General features: G+C 50.2%; 3 protein-coding genes across 3 annotated transcripts in view; 2 read left to right on the top strand and 1 right to left on the bottom strand.

Annotated features, from left to right (window-relative positions):
• LOC121304846 (mitogen-activated protein kinase kinase kinase kinase 5-like) overlaps positions 1-10,391 on the top strand; it is a 27,150-nt gene extending 16,759 nt beyond the window's left edge. Inside the window, exons 15-32 of the mRNA XM_041236256.1 lie at positions 293-345; positions 1,691-1,744; positions 1,963-1,983; positions 2,176-2,221; positions 3,507-3,709; positions 4,375-4,432; positions 4,670-4,711; positions 5,988-6,066; positions 6,558-6,634; positions 6,888-6,948; positions 7,326-7,413; positions 8,235-8,293; positions 8,558-8,661; positions 8,867-9,044; positions 9,187-9,255; positions 9,429-9,521; positions 9,671-9,797; positions 9,985-10,391. Coding sequence (XP_041092190.1) covers positions 293-345; positions 1,691-1,744; positions 1,963-1,983; positions 2,176-2,221; positions 3,507-3,709; positions 4,375-4,432; positions 4,670-4,711; positions 5,988-6,066; positions 6,558-6,634; positions 6,888-6,948; positions 7,326-7,413; positions 8,235-8,293; positions 8,558-8,661; positions 8,867-9,044; positions 9,187-9,255; positions 9,429-9,521; positions 9,671-9,797; positions 9,985-10,081 — 1,509 coding nt within the window. The 3' untranslated portion in view covers positions 10,082-10,391. The remainder of the gene's footprint in view (positions 1-292; positions 346-1,690; positions 1,745-1,962; positions 1,984-2,175; positions 2,222-3,506; positions 3,710-4,374; positions 4,433-4,669; positions 4,712-5,987; positions 6,067-6,557; positions 6,635-6,887; positions 6,949-7,325; positions 7,414-8,234; positions 8,294-8,557; positions 8,662-8,866; positions 9,045-9,186; positions 9,256-9,428; positions 9,522-9,670; positions 9,798-9,984) is intronic.
• A 4,455-nt stretch (positions 10,392-14,846) lies between these two features.
• On the top strand, positions 14,847-17,825 carry tmem91 (transmembrane protein 91). The gene is made up of 3 exons (XM_041236396.1): positions 14,847-15,388; positions 16,287-16,430; positions 16,660-17,825. Exons 1-3 carry the CDS (start codon positions 14,987-14,989, stop codon positions 16,813-16,815), a joined length of 702 nt encoding a protein of 233 aa, XP_041092330.1. The 5' UTR covers positions 14,847-14,986; the 3' UTR covers positions 16,816-17,825.
• A 563-nt stretch (positions 17,826-18,388) lies between these two features.
• exosc5 (exosome component 5) overlaps positions 18,389-20,000 on the bottom strand; it is a 2,583-nt gene continuing 971 nt past the window's right edge. The window contains exons 3-6 of the mRNA XM_041236349.1: positions 19,825-19,946; positions 19,431-19,571; positions 19,180-19,269; positions 18,389-18,653 (exon numbers count right to left, since the gene is read on the bottom strand). Coding sequence (XP_041092283.1) covers positions 18,561-18,653; positions 19,180-19,269; positions 19,431-19,571; positions 19,825-19,946 — 446 coding nt within the window. The 3' untranslated portion in view covers positions 18,389-18,560. The remainder of the gene's footprint in view (positions 18,654-19,179; positions 19,270-19,430; positions 19,572-19,824; positions 19,947-20,000) is intronic.

Raw genomic sequence — 20,000 nt, 5'->3', positions numbered from 1 at the left:
CACAGCACACCCTACCCTGCACACAGCACAGTGCACACAGCACACCCTACCCTGCACACAGCACAGTGCACACAGCACACCCTACCCTGCACACAGCACAGTGCACACAGCACAGTGCACACAGCACACAGCACAGTGCACACAGCACAGTGCACACAGCACACCCTACCCTGCACACAGCACAGTGCACACAGCACACAGCACAGTGCACACAGCACACAGCACACAGCACACCTATGTCGTGTGGTCAGTGTGTCGTGCACATGGGACGTGTGTACCACGTGTGTCACAGGGGCCGTGTGTCGTGCACGTGTGGGTGTGTGGATGGGACGTGTGTCGTGTCACGTGTGTCGTATCCCCGGGACAGCACAGTGGAATGGGACGTGTGTCGTGTACCCTGTGTCGTGTGACCTTACCCTGCACACAGCACAGTGCACACAGCACACAGCTCAGTGCACACATCACAGTGCACACAGCAAACAGCTCAGTGCACACATCACAGTGCACACAGCAAACAGCTCAGTGCACACAGCACAGTGCACACAGCACACCCTACCCTGCACACAGCCTGCGCTCCCATCTCCACAGCACAGTATACACAGCAACACAGTTTACCATGGTTTGTATTTTAATATGCTTTACCAGAACTCTCTGTGCTTTACAATGCTTCCCTATGCTTTACCAGACCTCTCTGTGCTTTACAATGCCTCCCTATGCTTTACCAGACCTCTCTGTGCTTTACAATGCTTCCCTATGCTTTACCATACCTCTCTGTGCTTTACAATGCTTCCCTATGCTTTACCAGACCTCTCTGTGCTTTACAATGCTTCCCTATGCTTCCCTATGCTTTTACCATACCTCTCTGTGCTTTACAATGCTTCGCTATGCTTTACCAGACCTCTCTGTGCCCCTGAAATGCTTCACTATGTTTACGACCTATCTGCTGTTACCATGTGTGCTGTGATCACACAATGGTACGACAATGACACGACATAGTGTGACACGTCAAGAACACCCTGAGAAGTCACACTCACCAAGTCCCAAGGACAAAGTGTTAAAACTTTCTACAACAGAACCAAACTAAAAGTCTTCGTCTCACTCCGGCTTTCGGGGGAACGTCACACATCGTGCCTCAGGACAGTTGCATGGTCAGTCATAGTTAGACTGATTTTTGGAGACACACCCCCCACCCCCCCCCCCCGGGTCGATCAAGTGGTCGCATTTCTCGCCGCTAGGTGGTGACATATCTAGTAATTTTATCTTTGGGACAAAGTGCACTCTCAAACTCTTTCGAAATCAAAAAATGTTTGACGTTCTACGTTCTTACGCTGTCCGTCACGTGTTTCAGATTTGTTTACGAGAGGGAGAGAGGGCCGAGTGAACAAGGCGACCACAGAGAGTAAAGTCAGAGGGGCTCTCTCTCTCTCCCTCACTATCCCTCTCCCTATCTCTCCCCTCTCTCTCTCTCTTCATTCCCCTCTCTATCCCTCTCCCCCTCTCTCTCTTCATTCCCCTCTCTCTGTCCCTCTCCCCCTCTCTCTCTTCTTTCCCCTCTGTCTATCCCTCTCCCTATCTCTTCCCCTCTCTCTCTCTTCTTTCCCCTCTCTCTATGTCTCCCCACTCTCTCCTTTCCGCTCCCTCGATCTCTCTCCCTCCTCTCCCTCGATCTCTCTCTCTCTCTCTCGGTCAGAGATGACATCACAGATTCAGACGATGACGATGGTGATTATGATGACGTTGACATGTGAGTTTTCCCCTCGTTTGTAGTTTTTTGTCCTTCGCTTCTTCAAGCGGATTTTTGAAGGCGTGAGTCTGTTTACGCAGTATTCTGTTTTAAAAGTTGTTTAAAGAATTTGTTTTATAAACACGAAACTCTGCTTGATCCATCAGAACAGGCTTGGTAACAAAACTGAAGACTATAATGAAAGTAAATTATGCTTTCCTCTTTCTCCCTCTCTCCAGCCCCAGCAATTACGATAACAGGTACATCTTGGTTCCCTGCAATATCTGTGTGTGTGTGTGTGTGTGTATCGGTTTATCTGTGTGTGTGTGTGTGTGTGTGTGTGTGTGTGTGTGTGTGTGTGTGTGTGTGTGTGTGTGTGTGTGTGTGTGTGTGTGTGTCACCGTGTGTATTGATTGGCTGTGCACTAAGCCCCTCCCTCTTCTGTGTTCCAGTAACACGCTACAGGCTGACGATGTCCCGCCCCCTTTGCCTCCCAAGGTGAGTGTGTTTAAATGCTGGTCTTCAGTGTGACTCACAGTGCCTCATATTCTCAAAGTGCTTACTCCAGTCTTTAATTATATTCTGCAGTGGCTCAGTCACACAGTGCCTCTCTCTCTGTGTATATTCTGCAGTGGCTCAGTCACACAGTGTCTCTCTGTGTATATTCTGCAGTGGCTCAGTCACACAGTGTCTCTCTCTCTCTGTGTATATTCTGCAGTGGCTCAGTCACACAGTGTCTCTCTGTGTATATTCTGCAGTGGCTCAGTCACACAGTGTCTCTCTGTGTATATTCTGCTGTGGCTCAGTCACACAGTGTCTCTCTGTGTATATTCTGCAGTGGCTCAGTCACACAGTGTCTCTCTCTCTCTGTGTATATTCTGCAGTGGCTCAGTCACACAGTGTCTCTCTGTGTATATTCTGCAGTGGCTCAGTCACACAGTCTCTCTCTGTGTATATTCTCTCTCTCACACAGTCTCTCTCTGTGTATATTCTGCAGTGGCTCAGTCACACAGTCTCTCTCTGTGTATATTCTGCAGTGGCTCAGTCACACAGTGTCTCTCTGTGTATATTCTGCAGTGGCTCAGTCACACAGTGTCTCTCTGTGTATATTCTGCAGTGGCTCAGTCACACAGTGTCTCTCTGTGTATATTCTGCAGTGGCTCAGTCACACAGTGTCTCTCTGTGTATATTCTGCAGTGGCTCAGTCACACAGTGTCTCTCTGTGTATATTCTGCAGTGGCTCAGTCACACAGTGTCTCTCTGTGTATATTCTGCTGTGGCTCAGTCACACAGTGTCTCTCTGTGTATATTCTGCAGTGGCTCAGTCACACAGTGTCTCTCTGTGTATATTCTGCAGTGGCTCAGTCACACAGTGTCTCTCTCTCTCTGTGTATATTCTGCAGTGGCTCAGTCACACAGTGTCTCTCTGTGTATATTCTGCAGTGGCTCAGTCACACAGTGTCTCTCTGTGTATATTCTGCAGTGGCTCAGTCACACAGTGTCTCTCTGTGTATATTCTGCAGTGGCTCAGTCACACAGTGTCTCTCTGTGTATATTCTGCAGTGGCTCAGTCACACAGTGTCTCTCTGTGTATATTCTGCAGTGGCTCAGTCACACAGTGTCTCTCTCTCTCTGTGTATATTCTGCAGTGGCTCAGTCACACAGTGTCTCTCTGTGTATATTCTGCAGTGGCTCAGTCACACAGTGTCTCTCTGTGTATATTCTGCAGTGGCTCAGTCACACAGTGTCTCTCTCTCTCTGCTCCCCTTTCCCTGTGTTTCAGCCCAAGTTCCGGAGCGGCTCAGAGGAAAGTTTCCCAGGGGAAGATGATCACGGTCACACAAGAAGCTCCCTCTACAGCCCCTCCCCCATCCTGCGCTGCTCCAGCGGCCCCCGCACCCGGCCCACCCCCCGCCCGCGCACTGTCAGAAACGTCAACTCGGGTACGAACCTCACTGGGTCTCCTAATGCTAACCCTGATGACAGGCTACGATAAATACAGTTTACCACTCATTTGTATTTGATATTACCAGCAGCAGTGTTACCCATAATGCACCTGGCAGGTCATTGCACGCATTTATAACTCTTTGTGTAAAGCATTGTAAAGCACAGAGAGGTCTGGGAAAGCATAGGGAAGCATTGTAAATAGGGAAGCATTGTAAAGCACAGAGAGGTCTGGGAAAGCATAGGGAAGCATTGTAAAGCACAGAGAGGTCTGGTAAAGCATAGGGAAGCATTGTAAAGCACAGAGAGGTCTGGTAAAGCATAGGGAAGCATTGTAAAGCACACAGAGGTCTGGGAAAGCATAGGGAAGCATTGTAAAGCACAGAGAGGTCTGGTAAAGCATAGGGAAGCATTGTAAAGCACACTGCGGTAGATACAGAGTATAACCGTGTGAAAAGCATGAGGGGAAACCGTGCAAGAATATGGTGGTAACCCTTTCTAAGGGAATGCGCAGTGCTGTCGGTTCCTCCCTGCCTCTCGCTCTGCTCTGACTCTCCAGGCTACTGCTGCTGCTGTTTGACCTCACTGTGTGTGTGTGTGTGTGTGTGTGTGTGTGTGTGTGTGTGTGTGTGTGTGTGTGTGGTGTGTGTGTGTGTCCTCTGGAGGGTCTGGGGTGTGTCTCCGGACCGGCTGTGTCGCCATTCTAGTCTCCTGGGGGTCGGGGCGAGGACGGGGGGGGTTCTTACTGTTCTTCGGGCTTCGGCTGTGGGCGGGGGGAGGGGGGGTCAGTGGGGCGGGGGGGGTGTCGTTGTCCATTTCCAGTCCTCACAGCAAGCACTGAGCAGGGAGCGAGAACGGACAAGCTTTATAAAGCACAGAGAGATATTGTAAAGCAGGGTAAACTACAGTAAATGCAGAGTATAACATGGGAAAAGCACGGGGGGAAACTGCAAAAACACTCTGGTAAACTTTACGTGATTCTCTCTTGCTCTTCTCCTGCAGGGGCCTGTGGAATGCAAGAGCCCTGAATTCACAAAAACCCCGGTGAGTGTGAGAGTGATTGTGTGAGTCTGTGTGTGTGAGTGAGAGTGTGTGTGAGAGAGTGTGTGTGAGTGAATGATTGTGTGAGAGTGAGTGTGTGTGTGTGTGTGAGTGTATTTATTTAAAGCACTGATCCCTAAACACTCTCACCCTCACTCTCATTCTCCTCTCCTTCTCCTCTCACCCTCCCTCTCCTCTCCTCTCACTCTCACTCTCACTCTCACTCTCACGTCCCCTCACTACAGTAAATGCAGAGTATAACATGGGAAAAGCACGGGGGGAAACTGCAAAAACACTCTGGTAAACTTTACGTGATTCTCTCTTGCTCTTCTCCTGCAGGGGCCTGTGGACCTAGAGGAGAGGAGGGAGAGTGGGAGAGGAGAGGAGCAGGAGGAGCTCTCTCTCTCCTCTCTCCTCTCCTCTCTCTCCTCCTCTCCTCCTCTCCTCTCCTCTCTCTCCTCTCCTCTCCTCTCTCCTCTCCTCTTCTCTTCTCTCCTCTCCCCTCCTCTCCTCTCTCCTCTCCTCTCCTCTCTCTCCTCTCCTCTCCCTCTCCTCTCCTCTCCTCTCCTCTCCTCTCCTCTCCTCTCCTCTCCTCTCCTCTCCTCTCCTCTCTCCTCTCCTCTCCTCTCCTCTCCTCTCTCTCTCTCCTCTCCTCTCCTCTCCTCTCCTCTCCCCTCCTCTCCTCTCCTCTCCTCTCCTCTCTCCTCTCCTCTCCCCTCTCCTCTCCTCTCCTCTCCCCTCCTCTCCTCTCCCTCTCTCTCCTCTCCCTCTCTCCTCTCCTCTCTCTCTCTCCTCTCCTCTCTCTCCTCTCCTCTCCTCTCCTCTCCTCTCCTCTCCTCTCCTCTCTCTCTCCTCTCCTCTCCTCTCCCTCTCCTCTCTCTCTCCTCTCCTCTCCTCTCTCCCTCTCCTCTCCTCTCCTCTCACCCTCTCCTCCTCTCCTCTCCTCTCCTCTCCTCTCCTCTCCTCTCCTCTCCTCTCCTCTCTCCCTCTCCTCTCTCCTCTCCTCTCCTCCTCTCCTCTCCTCTCCTCTCACCTCCTCTCCTCTCCTCTCCTCTCCTGTCACTCCCTTCAGCCCCTGAAACTGTCATTATTTGTATTGATTGTGTTGAACCCACAGTCAAAGCAACTTAACTCAAACTGATCATAAAATAAAACTCTTTGAAAAGGCCAGTGCTTGAGCGACTGTGATGGAACCCTCTGGGGGTGATTGCACACACCCTGAAAGGTAAGGGTACAGAATGAGAAGACTGAGCTCTCTCTTCTGCGAATGCTGTTGCAGGTGTTCCTGAAGAAAGTGTTTAATGGCTGCCCCCTGAGAATCAACAGCTGCACCACCTGGGATCACTGCACTACTAAAGGTAGGGTCAGTTCAAACCCAGCTTGCAATCCTCTAGAGTGTGCAGCTGAGCATGGGCCTTCCTTTATATTAAGGGTTAGCACAGCTGTCCTCCGCGCTTTTCCCATGATTACACAAGCTGATTACCGCCGTTTACCATACTTTGTTTATTAATATGCTTTACCAGACCTCTCTGTGCTTTACAATGCTTCCCTGTGCTTTACCAGACTTCTTTGTGCTTTACAATGCTTCCCGATGCTCTACCAGACCTCTCTGTGCTTTACAATGCTTCCCTATGCTTTAGCAGACCTCTCTGTGCTTTATAATGCTTCCCTTTGCTTTACCAGACCTTTCTGTGCTTTACAATGCTTCCCTATGCTTTACCATACCTCTCTGTGCTTTACAATGCTGTCACTGTGCTGTATTTCACTGTGCTGTATCTCACTGTGCTGTATCTCACTGTGCTCCACGTTTCCAAGGGGTTGTAATGCAGTGCTGCTCCTCTGGTTTCAGATCCTCAGCTGATATTCGGGGCAGAGGAGGGCATCTTCACTTTGAATCTCAGCGAGCAGGAGGCCACTCTGGAGCTGGTAAGAGGGGGCACTCTGACCCGAACCCTGACCCACTGACCTTGTCTCTTCATTAATCAGACTGCTGCACCACCGAGACGAACCCCATCGAGTCGGGACTGCATACTGCACTCGAGTCACCCTCAACCCTAGTCACTCCAACCGTGCACCTTTCTCTGGAGGCCTGGGTTCTAATCTGGAGGGTTAGGGGGCGCAGGCAGACAGACGGACAGAGAGACACACACTAACTCTCTCTCTCTCCCTCTCACTGCAGCTGTATGCAGGCAGGTGTACCTGGGTCTACTCCATCAGCAATGTTCTTATGTCAATATCAGGTAAGAGGAACACGTCCCATCTGAGAGGTTTCTCTGTGCCTTTAGAAACCTGCCACCACAGAAACAGCACAGCAAAGGGTAGTCAAGCACAGGGAAGCACTGTGAAGCACAGAGAGGTCTGGTAAAGCATAAAGAAGCATTGTAAAGCACAGAGGTCTGGTAAAGCATAGGGAAGCATTGTAAAGCACAGAGAGGTCTGGTAAAGCATAGGGAAGCATTGTAAAGCACAGAGAGGTCTGGTAAAGCATAGGCAAGCATTGTAAAGCTCAGAGAGTTTTGCTGAAGCATCTTAAACACATGATAAGCCATGCACAGTGTCAGTGGGGAAAGCATGGTGTTGCTGTATCAGTGTAACCCGTGTGTCTCTCTTCCTTCAGGCAAGGCCTCCCAGCTCCACTCACACTCCCTGAAGGAGCTGTATGAGCAGGCAGGCAAAGTGCTGCCCACGCACAGGCTGCTTCCCAGGTAACACACACCAAGACACACACCCCGAGACACACACCCCAAGACACACACCCTGAGACACACACCCCGAGACACACACCCCGAGACACACACCCCGAGACACAAACCCCGAGACACACACCCCGAGACACAAACCCCGAGACACACACCCCGAGACACACACCCCGAGACACACACCCCGAGACACAAACCCTGAGACACACACCCCGAGACACAAACCCTGAGACACACACCCCGAGACACAAACCCTGAGACACACACCCCGAGACACAAAGACACACACCCCGAGACACAAACCCCGAGACACACACCCCGAGACACACACCCCGAGACACAAACCCCGAGACACACACCCCAAGACACAAACCCCGAGACACACACCCCGAGACACACACCCCGAGACACACACCCCGAGACACACACCCCGAGACACACACCCCGAGACACAAACCCCGAGACACACACCCCAAGACACAAACCCCGAGACACACACCCCGAGACACACACCCCGAGACACACACCCCGAGACACACACCCCGAGACACACACCCCGAGACACAAACCCCGAGACACACACCCCGAGACACAAACCCCGAGACACACACCCCGAGACACAAACCCCGAGACACACACCCCAAGACACACACCCCGAGACACACACCCCGAGACACACACCCCGAGACACACACCCTGAGACACACACCCCGAGACACACACCCTGGATCTGTGTGGGGACTCACACACACTCTCTCTCACACACACACACACACACACTGTCTCAGTCACTACTGTTTCACAGACGTTCTGTCGTTTCTTTACAGGAAGTTTTCAGTGACCAACAAGATCCCAGACACCAAGGGCTGCCGGGCGTGTTCTGTAGGTGAGTAAACCAGTACAACACCAGTATCCACTGAGAACCAGTACAACACCAGTATCCACTGAGAACCGGTACAACACCAGTATCCACTGAGAACCGGTACAACACCAGTATCCACTGAGAACCAGTACAACACCAGTATCCACTGAGAACCAGTACAACACCAGTATCCACTGAGAACCAGTACAACACCAGTATCCACTGAGAACTCTTCAACACCTCTCTCCTCCCCCTCTCTCTCCCCTCTCTCTCTCCCCCCCTCTCCAGCTCATAACAGGCAGAGTAGCTGCAGTTTCTTGTGCTGTGCTCTGGAGTCCAGCGTGGTTCTGCTGCAGTGGTACGAGCCCATGCACAAGTTCATGCTGATAAAGGTTAGTGCAGCTCAACATTACTGCTGGTATTATTATTATTATTATTATTATTATTATTATTATTATTAGTAGTAGTAGTAGTGGTATTGCTGCTGTATTCTTTTTTGTTATTCCTTGTTGGTTATAGATTTTTAATCCATAGCACTGACTTTCTTTCGCCTGCTGGTTTTCTGGTTATTGATTATTGATTGGTTCCCTCCCCCAGCACTTTGACTTCCCCCTGCCCACCCCTCTGCGTGTGTTTGAGATGCTGGTGGTCCCGGATCAGGAGTACCCCTTGGTCTGCATCGGGCTCCGCAAGGGCTCCACGCCGGGGCAGGACGTGCAGTTTGAGAACATCAACCTCAACTCTGCCACCTCCTGGTTCACTCGCAGCAGTGCAGGTAGGCTGGGCTAGCTTTCATCCAGAACTGTTTACAACATCCATGCCAATATACAGCATCCAATACCTAGGAGTTCCTAACCCTGCTGTTGTGTTGTGCGCTCTTATCTGACTGTGTGTGTGTTTCTCTGTTTGTCCACCAGAGAGCACCAGTACAGACCCAGTTCAGGTATCTCAGCTGGATTGCAACACACTACTAGTCCTGGTTCACAGTAAGTGCATCTCTCTCTCTCTCTCTCTCTCTCTCTCTCTCTCTCTCTCTCTCTCTCTGTATATCACCACCCCCTGGGGGGAGGAGTTTCGAGTGATCATAATACCCTATTCGAGTGATAGGGGATGTGTGTGTGTGTGTGTGTGTGTGTGTGTGTGTGTGTGTTTTTTCCAGAGAGTGTGATGCTGGTAAACCTGCAGGGGGCAGTGAAGAGCCAGAGGAAGCAGCTGTCTGAAGTCTCGTACTCCTTCGCTGTGGAGTCAGTGGGTAAGACGCCCCGACGCTCAGTCTCTCGCTACACTGTATCAGTGTAACCTGTGTGTCTCGGCCAATGCAGTGCAGCTGCATGCTAGTGTGCATATTAACACAACTCTATAGTATTATTCACACTGTCCCTCTGTCCCCCTGTCTCGCAGTGTATTTTGAGGACAGCATCCTGGCTCTGTGGAAGCACGGCTGGCAGAGGAGAGACGTCCGTTTCGCAGAGGTGCTGCAGAACTGGACAGAGACCAGCAAGACATTCAGACTGGTCCGCTCAGATAGGTACCCACACCCCCCACACTGCCCAACCACAATACTGCACTGTGAAACCAGTACACTGCACTGTGAAGCCAGTACACCACATTGTGAAACCAGCATACTGTTATGAAACCAGTACAATGCACTGTTTGCTGTGTGTTCCAGTAACTGGTTTGCTGTGTGTTCCAGTAACTGGTTTGCTGTGTTTCAGGATGGTGGTGGTGGAGACGAGGCCGACAGAAGACCAGTCCGCCCACAGCAACCTCTACATCCTGGAGATCGCAGAGAACATCGTCCCAACGCTGTGACCCAGTATTCCCAGTGTGCACTCCCACACACACACACCAAAGAGAACACTGAGACACTCGCAGACAGACAACTCAATGTGCACTCACACCAGTGGGGACTCTGACACACACAGCACTGAGAGTCTCCCACTCCCTCACTGTGGAAGAACTGGACCCTCAGGGTTCAATGACAAACACCTGACAGTGCAAGCAGAGAGCAAGCTCTGCGCTCGATAGATAGACAGAGGCGTGAAGAGAAGGGATGTACTTGTCTGTAAAAGTCTTCCTTCCGTGTCCTGTGCCCTAACGTTTGAGTCTTAACATGCTTTTGTTTTTAAGTAAATAAATAATTTATAAAATGTTTCATTCCAGTGTGTGTGTTATTTTAATTAGAGGAAAGTGATTGCGCTTTGATATATACTGTAATTAAATAATCACATAGACCTCTATACAGCTCTGCAGTGTTGAGAGTGGAGTTCTCTTTCCTATGGACCTCTATATAACTCTGCAGTGTTGAGAGTGGAGATCTCTTTCCTATAGACCTCTATACAGCTCTGCAGTGTTGAGAGTAGAGATCTGTTTCCTATAGACCTCTATACAGCTCTGCAGTGTTGAGAGTGGAGATCTCTTTCCTATAGACCTCTATACAGCTCTGCAGTGTTGAGAGTGGAGATCTCTTTCCTATAGACCTCTATACAGCTCTGCAGTGTTGAGAGTGGAGATCTCTTTCCTATAGACCTCTATACAGCTCTGCAGTGTTGAGAGTGGAGATCTCTTTCCTATAGACCTCTATACAGCTCTGCAGTGTTGAGAGTGGAGATCTCTTTCCTATAGACCTCTATACAGCTCTGCAGTGTGGCGAGTGGAGTTCTCTTTCCTATAGACCTCTATACAGCTCTGCAGTGCTGAGTTCTCTTTCTACATGATAAAACAGAGAGAGAGAGAGAGAGAGAGAGAGAGAGAGAAAGAGAGAGAGAGAGAGAGAGAGAGAGAGAGAAATTTAAACCACTAATGTGCTGTCTTTGTGAATTATTAAATATCTTCTTCTCCTTGGTTTAATCTTTAATTAGCTTTTTTCCCCTCTGGAAGCAAATGTTACCTTTTTCATAATTAAAACGATTATTTAGACCTTCAGTGTGACAATCCTATCAGAAATCTTTGACTGCTCCCTCTATTATTCAAGCTTTCCCAGTCAGTCACTTAAGACTCACACTGCAACACACAGTCACACTCGCTGACACTGAAACACACACACACGCAGTGACATAGAGAAAGAGAGAGCTGGTGTGGGTTTGGAACGAGGCTCAACGACAGCAAGGATTGCTAATCCCTCTTCCATAATCATAGTAATTACCAACTATCCCCATCATTTCTCCCACACACACACCCCCAGTACAGCACTGAGTTCTCTGCACTAGACTGTATTGAATTAGCTGCTCTCAGATCCCCAGTACAACACTGAGTTCTCTACACTAGACTGTATTGAATTAGCTGCTCTCAGATCCCCAGTACAGCGCTGAGTTCCCTACACTAGACTGTATTGAATTAGCTGCTCTCAGATCCCCAGTACAGCACTGAGTTCTCTACACTAGACTGTATTGAATTAGCTGCTCTCAGATCCCCAGTACAGCACTGAGTTCTCTACACTAGACTGTATTGAATTAGCTGCTCTCAGATCCCCAGTACAGCGCTGAGTTCTCTACACTAGACTGTATTGAATTAGCTGCTCTCAGATCCCCAGTACAGCACTGAGTTCTCTACACTAGACTGTATTGAATTAGCTGCTCTCAGATCCCCAGTACAGCACTGAGTTCTCTACACTAGACTGTATTGAATTAGCTGCTCTCAGATCCCCAGTACAGCACTGAGTTCTCTACACTAGACTGTATTGAATTAGCTGCTCTCAGATCCCCAGTACAGCACTGAGTTCTCTACACTAGACTGTATTGAATTAGCTGCTCTCAGATCCCCAGTACAGCACTGAGTTCTCTACACTAGACTGTATTGAATTAGCTGCTCTCAGATCCCCAGTACAGCACTGAGTTCTCTACACTAGACTGTATTGAATTAGCTGCTCTCAGATCCCCAGTACAGCACTGAGTTCTCTACACTAGACTGTATTGAATTAGCTGCTCTCAGATCCCCAGTACAGCACTGAGTTCTCTATACTAGACTGTATTGAATTAGCTGCTCTCAGATCCCCAGTACAGCACTGAGTTCTCTACACTAGACTGTATTGAATTAGCTGCTCTCAGATCCCCAGTACAGCACTGAGTTCTCTACACTAGACTGTATTGAATTAGCTGCTCTCAGATCCCCAGTACAGCACTGAGTTCTCTACACTAGACTGTATTGAATTAGCTGCTCTCAGATCCCCAGTACAGCACTGAGTTCTCTACACTAGACTGTATTGAATTAGCTGCTCTCAGATCCCCAGTACAGCACTGAGTTCTCTACACTAGACTGTATTGAATTAGCTGCTCTCAGATCCCCAGTACAGCACTGAGTTCTCTACACTAGACTGTATTGAATTAGCTGCTCTCAGATCCCCAGTACAGCACTGAGTTCTCTACACTAGACTGTATTGAATTAGCTGCTCTCAGATCCCCAGTACAGCACTGAGTTCTCTACACTAGACTGTATTGAATTAGCTGCTCTCAGATCCCCAGTACAGCACTGAGTTCTCTACACTAGACTGTATTGAATTAGCTGCTCTCAGATCCCCAGTACAGCACTGAGTTCTCTACACTAGACTGTATTGAATTAGCTGGCTCTCAGATCCCCAGTACAGCACTGAGTTCTCTACACTAGACTGTATTGAATTAGCTGCTCTCAGATCCCCAGTACAGCGCTGAGTTCTCTACACTAGACTGTATTGAATTAGCTGCTCTCAGATCCCCAGTATAGCACTGAGTACTACACCCTGAAACACACGCAGCGCCTCCAAACAGAGGGGAAGAGAGAGAGGAAAGTGCATAACAATGTGCTTATGGGCACACATTTTGTGAAAGAGAACATTTCACACTGACACTTTAAATGGTTAATCCCCAGTGACCAGCTTTGTCAATCACAAGTCTGGTGTGTTCATAGACAAGTCCACTGAGACGAATGGAATGGAATGAGAATCAAAGAACCAAGCAAGCACTAGGACCCAGAGGCATAATCCTAGACTGTGTGGCGAGGGAGAGAGTAGAGAAAGGGAAAGAAATAGGGGAGAGAAAGGGAGAGGAAAAAGAGAAATAGAGAGAAGGGAAAAAGAGGAGGGAGAGGAATAATAGAGGACAGGCGTAAAGGGGGAGAAGAAATGGCTAGAGAGAGGAGGGCAAAATAAAGGGGAGAGGAGACAGAGGGGGAGAGAGAGGAGGAGAGAGGGGACAAAGAGAGAGAAAGAGAGAGAGAGAAGGAGAGGATGGAGATCGAGAGAGAATAAACCCCCCCCACACACACAGGCTGGACAGGAGGAACGCAATTCTGCAGTCCTCTCTCTCTCCCCTTCCCTCCCTGTTTGGTGTCACTGGGAGAGACAGAGGGACAGGAGGACGGAGGGACGGAGCGTGATTGAAGACAATAAGCTGCAGGCTGTGGAGCCGTGCTGGAGAAGAAGGGCTGACACAGGGATGAACAGGTATGTGTGCTTTACAATGAAAATACAGCAGAGGGGCAAGGTGGGGGGGTTAAACACAGGACCCCCCCCCCCCCCCCCAAACCCTATATACAGCTGCAGTTGGAAACTGGGGTGTAGGGAGAGGAGGAGCGGATGATATATTCCAATGACATTTTTTGAGATATTTTGCAAATTAAAGGGGTCCTGTATATAGTGCTTGTAGTTATTGAGGCATCAATGTGTTTTAAAATTATTATTTTTTTTAATTTAAGTTGTTGTCAATCTTGCGTAGAAATTTCCAAAAGCAACAGCGACGGCTGCAGTGGAGTGAGGCTGCTAGAACGGGGCCACGGTGAGCTCACTATACCCTCAATGCTCTTCAGTGGCAATGCAGACAGGCAGAGAGCGGCACTGCAATAATGGTTCTGTATTACGCTGAGGGGCAGTGGTAGCACAAGTATAGGGCAGCTGCAATGGGGTGAGGCTGCTAGAACGGGGCCTCAGTGATCTTCCGTGGCAATGCAGACAGGCAGAGAGTGGCAGAGGGGGATAGAGAGGTGAGAGGAAGGACAGAGAGGGGGAGAGAGAGAGCGAGAGGTGTCTGGTGTAATCAGGTCCCTAGCGCGGTGTGGTTTAGCTGACTGTGTGATGTTTGTGGAGGGGCGGAGTGAGGGGGAAGCAGCTCTGACTGTGTCCCAGGATCCCTGCTTGTCAGAAGGTTCTCTCCCCAGTGCTTTCCCAATCTGCAAGAGCAGCATTGAGCACACAGCCAGCACTGACTGGAACATTTACCAGCAACTGAGAATAGAAACACCTGCCATAGCACTGTCAACAGGACTGATTCACCTGCCATAGCACTGTCAACAAGACTGATTCACCTGCCATAGTATTGTCAGTAGGATGACCACCATTGGACACAATGGACTTCTGTCGTGTGTATTTCAGGTTTTTAAGAACGATTTTCTTTTATTTTGTTACAGACACTGAAACAGAAGAGAGAAGACAGAGAAGGGGGGGGGGGGGGGGGGGGGGGGTTGGGGACGGGGGGGGGGGGGGGGGAACAGGGGACGGACGGGTGGGGGGGGGGAGGGGGGGACGTGGAACAGGACGTGACACAATTGCACTCTCAGAGTGTCAAAACAGAGGAAAAAGTAAAACAACATTGTGGTACTCCAATGGATGACCTGGCTTCCCCTTTAACACTTGAAACTGTCTGTGTTCTAATATGACTTTAAAAACTTAAAGCATTTTTAAAAGTAAATGTAGAATTATTATTATTATTATTATTATTATTATTATTATTATTATTATTATTATTACGCATGGAAAACCTGGACGAACCGCAGCACCCTTTGCTGGGGGGCAGGCAGAACTGCAATGGCACTGCACCCAGCGCCGGCCCAGGCAACCTGTTTAAAGCAATGAGGCGCGACACAGCGCTGCCCCCGGTGGGCTGGCCAGGCTATGACCCCCCGAGGGAGCTGCCCTCACAGCAGCCGCTGCACCCAGGGTCTCTCCCGCGCACTCTTGAACCCTCCTTCTACCCCCCCACCCCGATCTGGGGCCCCCAGGACCCCCTGGGACCCCACAAGAAGGAATATCTGGAGACAGCCTTCGTGGAGTTGGGCCCCGGTTCAAACGGGGACAGGAAGCGGATGGAGGAGGGGAGGGAGAGTCAGGACTACAGGACAGAGGATGAGGATGACCTGCTCAGCGATTACGAGGTTATTGTTATTATTTTTATTATTATTATTATTATTATTATTATTATTCCCTATCGTTGTTTTTAGCATTGTGCAAAAAAATCCATTGCACAGCCAAGTGTGATCCAGTCCAGGTGGTGCTAACAGCATCTCGGTCAGCCCCAGTGTGTCCGAACGTCAAAGTAAGGACCTCAGGTGTGTCTTATTATTAAACTCCTAGTGAAAGCAGGACTGGATCACACTGCTGTGCAGCGGGAGTCTGATTATTAAACTCCTAGTGAAACCAGGACTGGATCACACTGCTGTGCAGCGGGAGTCTGATTCCCAACCCCATTGTTATTAAATCACAGAGAGACACACACTGAGTCACACACACTCACTCACTCCTCCATTAGAAGATTGCTGCTGAGCTCCGCTTGGTTGAACAGCATGGGGGGGGGGGGGGGGGGGGGGGGGGGGGGGGAAAACTGCAGACACTGGCAAAGAGCAAAATGAGGAAAGCACTACAGCAAAGCCTCAACGAAATGAGCTGCTTCCCCTTTCTGTCGCAGCTCACCTTCATCACAGCTGAAGGGCGAAAAACAAGAAATGGCCCTAACAGGGTGAGGTGGGGTGTTATTGAGGATAAGACTATACTAAAATAGAAATAATATTACTAGAAATTAGAAATATTACCATAATTTCAGGGGAAAAAAAAAAAAGCTGTAGCTTCAGATTTAAATATTAACGACTTTGTGGGTCGTTATATTAGGGTCTATTAGCAATTTCTAATAAAAATTTCCCGGTGTGCTGCACACTTACGTTTTTGAAATCACGGTAAACAAACATTGTTTGTTGGTGGTTTTAAATTTGAAAGGAAGGTTCTAAACTTTGAATTTTGAAAATGAGGGTTCTGAATTCTGAACCGTTACCCCGGCAGGACTCCTCGAGCGACTTCAGCGACACGGACAGCGAGGGGAACTTCTCCATCCTCCTCCCTCGGGACTACCTGGGACTCACCTTCTTCTCCATGCTGTGCTGCTTCTGGCCGCTAGGGATCGCTGCTTTCTACCTGTCGCAGAAGGTAAGCCACCTTATCATGCTCTTCTCTGGGCTGGTCATGCCTTTGTGACGGGAGGATTTTTGGGTAGCTGTGGTTTAGTTTTTTAGTGCTCTAGTATATTTTTTACAGAATTGTGCATGCAGGGTTTCTGTCTGGTGTTTGTCCTGGGCAGAATGACACTTTTAGAGATGTTTAGCCATATTGTGTTACCCTCCCTCTCCCTCTCCCTCTCCCTCTCCCTGCGTTTCAGACTAACCGCGCCGCTGTCCTGGGCGATCTCCCTGGTGCCCGCTCTGCGTCTCGCCAGGCTCTGTGGTTGGCTGTGCTGTCCATCGTGTTTGGGGTCGTCACTTATCTCTGCGCTGTCGCCGTGCTCGTCTCCTACCTGTCGGGCAAGCCGCCCTAGAGAGAGGGGGGGGGGCGGGCTGTGTACCAGACTTCCAGACAGCGTTCATCCCCACTCCCCTCATCCAACTGCCTGTTCCTTGCCCTTCTCCCCCCCCCTCTTCTCCCCCTCATCCTTTCCTCCTCTCCTTCCTCTCCCACTTCTTTCCCTTTCCTCTCCCTCCATCAGGATTTTCAGTAATCTCCTTGTGTTTCTGGATTGCTCTGCTCCGCTTCGAGTCAGATCACACCAGTACTGGACAATGGTTTATCACACTGGGAACCAGTACAGGACAATGGTTTACCACACTGGAACCAGTTCCGGACAAGAGAGCCTGAGAGAGAGCCTGGGACACAGAGAGAGCCTGACAAACACACAAGCCAAGAGAGACAGCCCGACAGACAGAGAGAGACCCTGACAAAGAGAGAGCCGAGAGACAGACAGACTGAGAGAGAGCCTGATAGACAGGGTCGGTGCTTAGGGGCGCACACTGAGAACCCCCACCCAAAAAAAAAATAAAATACTGCAAGCTGATCCTGCTGAGCCTGGGACTTGGGGTCCAGACCCATAAACGATGCTGCACGGTCCAGCATGCAGTGTGGAGGGGCTGGGATACCCAGGGTTCAGTGCAGATCAGCTCCACAGCGAGGAGCAGGCAAGTCAGGGGACTGTCCAGCCTGAGAGCTTCCAGATCACTGCACACGGAGACAGCAGTCAACCACTGCCAAAGTCTGCATGCCAGAATATAAATCACGATACAACAACGAGAGAGAGAGAGACACGGCGCTCCTACAATCTGTTTAGACAATTTTCTGTTTCAATTGTCACATACTGGAGACTTAAAAGCAAACCCTGTGACCTCAATAAAGACCTTAGACTGTCTCCAAGTACAGCAAGAACACTGGTGTATCTGTTAACCGGTCCCCTCTCTGTAAAACTTTGCTGCCACCTGGTGGACATAAGAAACACTTTTTTTTTTTTTTTTTTTATTTAGTAAATCGCCAATTATTTTATTTTCTCCCCAATTTGGCATATCTAATTATTTTACTTTTTTTTTTTTAGGCTCAGCTCACCGCTACCACCCCCGCACTGACTCGGGAGCGGCAAAGACGAACACGCGCTGTCCTCCGAAGCGTGTCGTCAGCCGCCCGCTTCTCTACACGCTGCGGATTCACCCTGCAGCCACCTCAGAGCTACAGCGTCAGAGGAGAGCTCTGGGCAGCTTACAGGCAAGCCCGCAGGCACCCAGCCAGACCACAGGGGGGCGCTGGTGCGTGGTGAGCTGAGGACAACCTGGCCGACCTAACCCTCCCTCCCCCCCAGGCTGGTGCTCAGTCAATTGTGCGCCACCCCCTGGGAGCCCCCGTCCACAGTTGGCAGTGGAATAGCCCAGACTCGAACCAGTGACCTCCAGGCTGTAGGGCGCATCATGCACTCTGGTCTCTCTCTCTCTCTCTGAATGCAAATATGACTGCGCAAAATGCAAATAAACTCACTGCATTTAAAATACTGAATCTTTCTTTGCTCATTTAGTATGATGGGAGTACAGTGCTGTTCGAATCTTAAAAAAAAAGAAAGAAAATGTAAGCAGATATTTGGATATTCTTTAATTTTGAATCAGCTGGGAAACATTGGCCCGCTCTGTACCGTCCGACAGTGCAGTGTGAAAACAACAGAGGAATGAACACCCGCCTGGATATCACAACACTTGCTGTGTAGCAATGGGAGCGTCTCCCCCCTCCCTCCCTCCCTCCTTCCATCGCTCTTCACGCTTTGCAGTATCTTCTGCTGACTGAGTCTCTGTGGAACTGGAAGATGCTCTGCGAGGCTCTCTGACACACTGCGATACACTGCTGCAGCTGTGGAGACACACACACACAGGAACAGGTTGTCAGTAACCGGCAATATCACTGTAGTGGCTCCCAACTCGCAGTCCTCCCTCCCCTCCTCTCCTCTCTCCCTACTCCACTCACCCCCTCCCCCTCCTCACTCCCCACTCCATTCACCCACTCCCCTCCTCTCCTCTCTCCCTAGTCCATTCACGTGCTCCCCCTCTCCTCCCTCCCCACTCCCCCATCTCCCTACTCCACTCAGCCTCTCCTCCCCTCCTCCTCCTCCCCTCCCCTCCCCTCCCCTCCCTCTCCCTCTCTCTCCTCTCCCTCCCCTCCCCTCCCCTCCCCTCCCCATTCACCCGCTCCCCCCTCTCCTCACAGCACTGGCTCAATAACAGACCAACAGGCAAAGAGAGACAGATGCTGTGTGTGGGGGGGGGGGGGGTGTTTGCGTGTGTGTCTCAGTATGCGTGTGCGTGTGTGCATATGTCTGCGTGTCTCAGTGTGTGCGTGTGTGTTGCAGTGCGTGTGTGTTTTTTTTTCAGCAGCTCACCTCCGCGGCTGTGTAGGAACCCTTGGTTGATGACATCATCACCCTGCAGTCAGTGCTGTCGAGGGCAAAGGTCATGACTGCACGGCTCTCCTGTCAGAGAAGTGACATCACAGACTATTACTCAAAAGATTGAAAACAAAATTAAAGCTGCTCCCTGTCAAACTGATTAAAATACTCAAAGGAACTAAACAGATCCAGCAAGAAACACTTTGACTGCACGTCACGCACACGCTGTGACACACACACACTACCTTCTCCTCCCTGGCTGTGGGGTCCAGTCTGATGGTCCCCTGCTGGTCGATGGCACAGCTCACTCCACAGAACAGGCAGTGCATGGGCAGCCCTGCGTCCATCAGGGCCATGCAGGCAGCGTTCAGACAGCATGCCAGGAGCTAGGGTTCTCGCTGAGGAACACAACACCTCACAGACAGCAAAGGAACCCCCCTATCACAAACTCTACCCCCCTGTCACAAACCCTGGGGTTCAGAGCTCCCCTCAATGAAGTCTAGTATTATTAATATTGAAATGATCAGGAGGCAGGAGTTTGAGCAGGGTTAGAAACTCACACTAGCCCTGCCAGTCCTGGGGTTCAGAGCGCCCCTCAATGAAGTGTATTATGTGAATGCTCCCCTGTCTGAAGGATACAGCCCCGTCGTCGTGCACAGTCTGCAGGGACAGTGTGATGGAGGTTCGAGGGTGAAGTCTGGTGAGTAGGGCAGCCGCACAGGTCTCTCTGATACACTGCTCCTTGCTGCGCTCTGCCACTCCTGCAGGAGAAACACTGATCAATAACCTAGCATGTAACAACAGCCCCCTGGCAG

This window comes from Polyodon spathula, chromosome 40 (assembly GCF_017654505.1).
Source record: "Polyodon spathula isolate WHYD16114869_AA chromosome 40, ASM1765450v1, whole genome shotgun sequence".
NCBI lineage: Eukaryota > Metazoa > Chordata > Actinopteri > Acipenseriformes > Polyodontidae > Polyodon > Polyodon spathula.
The sequence above is the reverse complement of the archived record's forward strand: the minus strand, read 5'-3'. Positions and strand labels throughout refer to the sequence as shown.

Bases quoted from the DNA above. Each gene is read 5' to 3' on its own strand.
- tmem91 (XM_041236396.1), top strand. From the start codon at position 14,987: ATGGAAAACCTGGACGAACCGCAGCACCCTTTGCTGGGGGGCAGGCAG. The intron at 15,389-16,286 runs GTTATTGTTATT...TTACCCCGGCAG, and splicing joins ACCTGCTCAGCGATTACGAG to GACTCCTCGAGCGACTTCAG. The intron at 16,431-16,659 runs GTAAGCCACCTT...CCTGCGTTTCAG, and splicing joins CTTTCTACCTGTCGCAGAAG to ACTAACCGCGCCGCTGTCCT.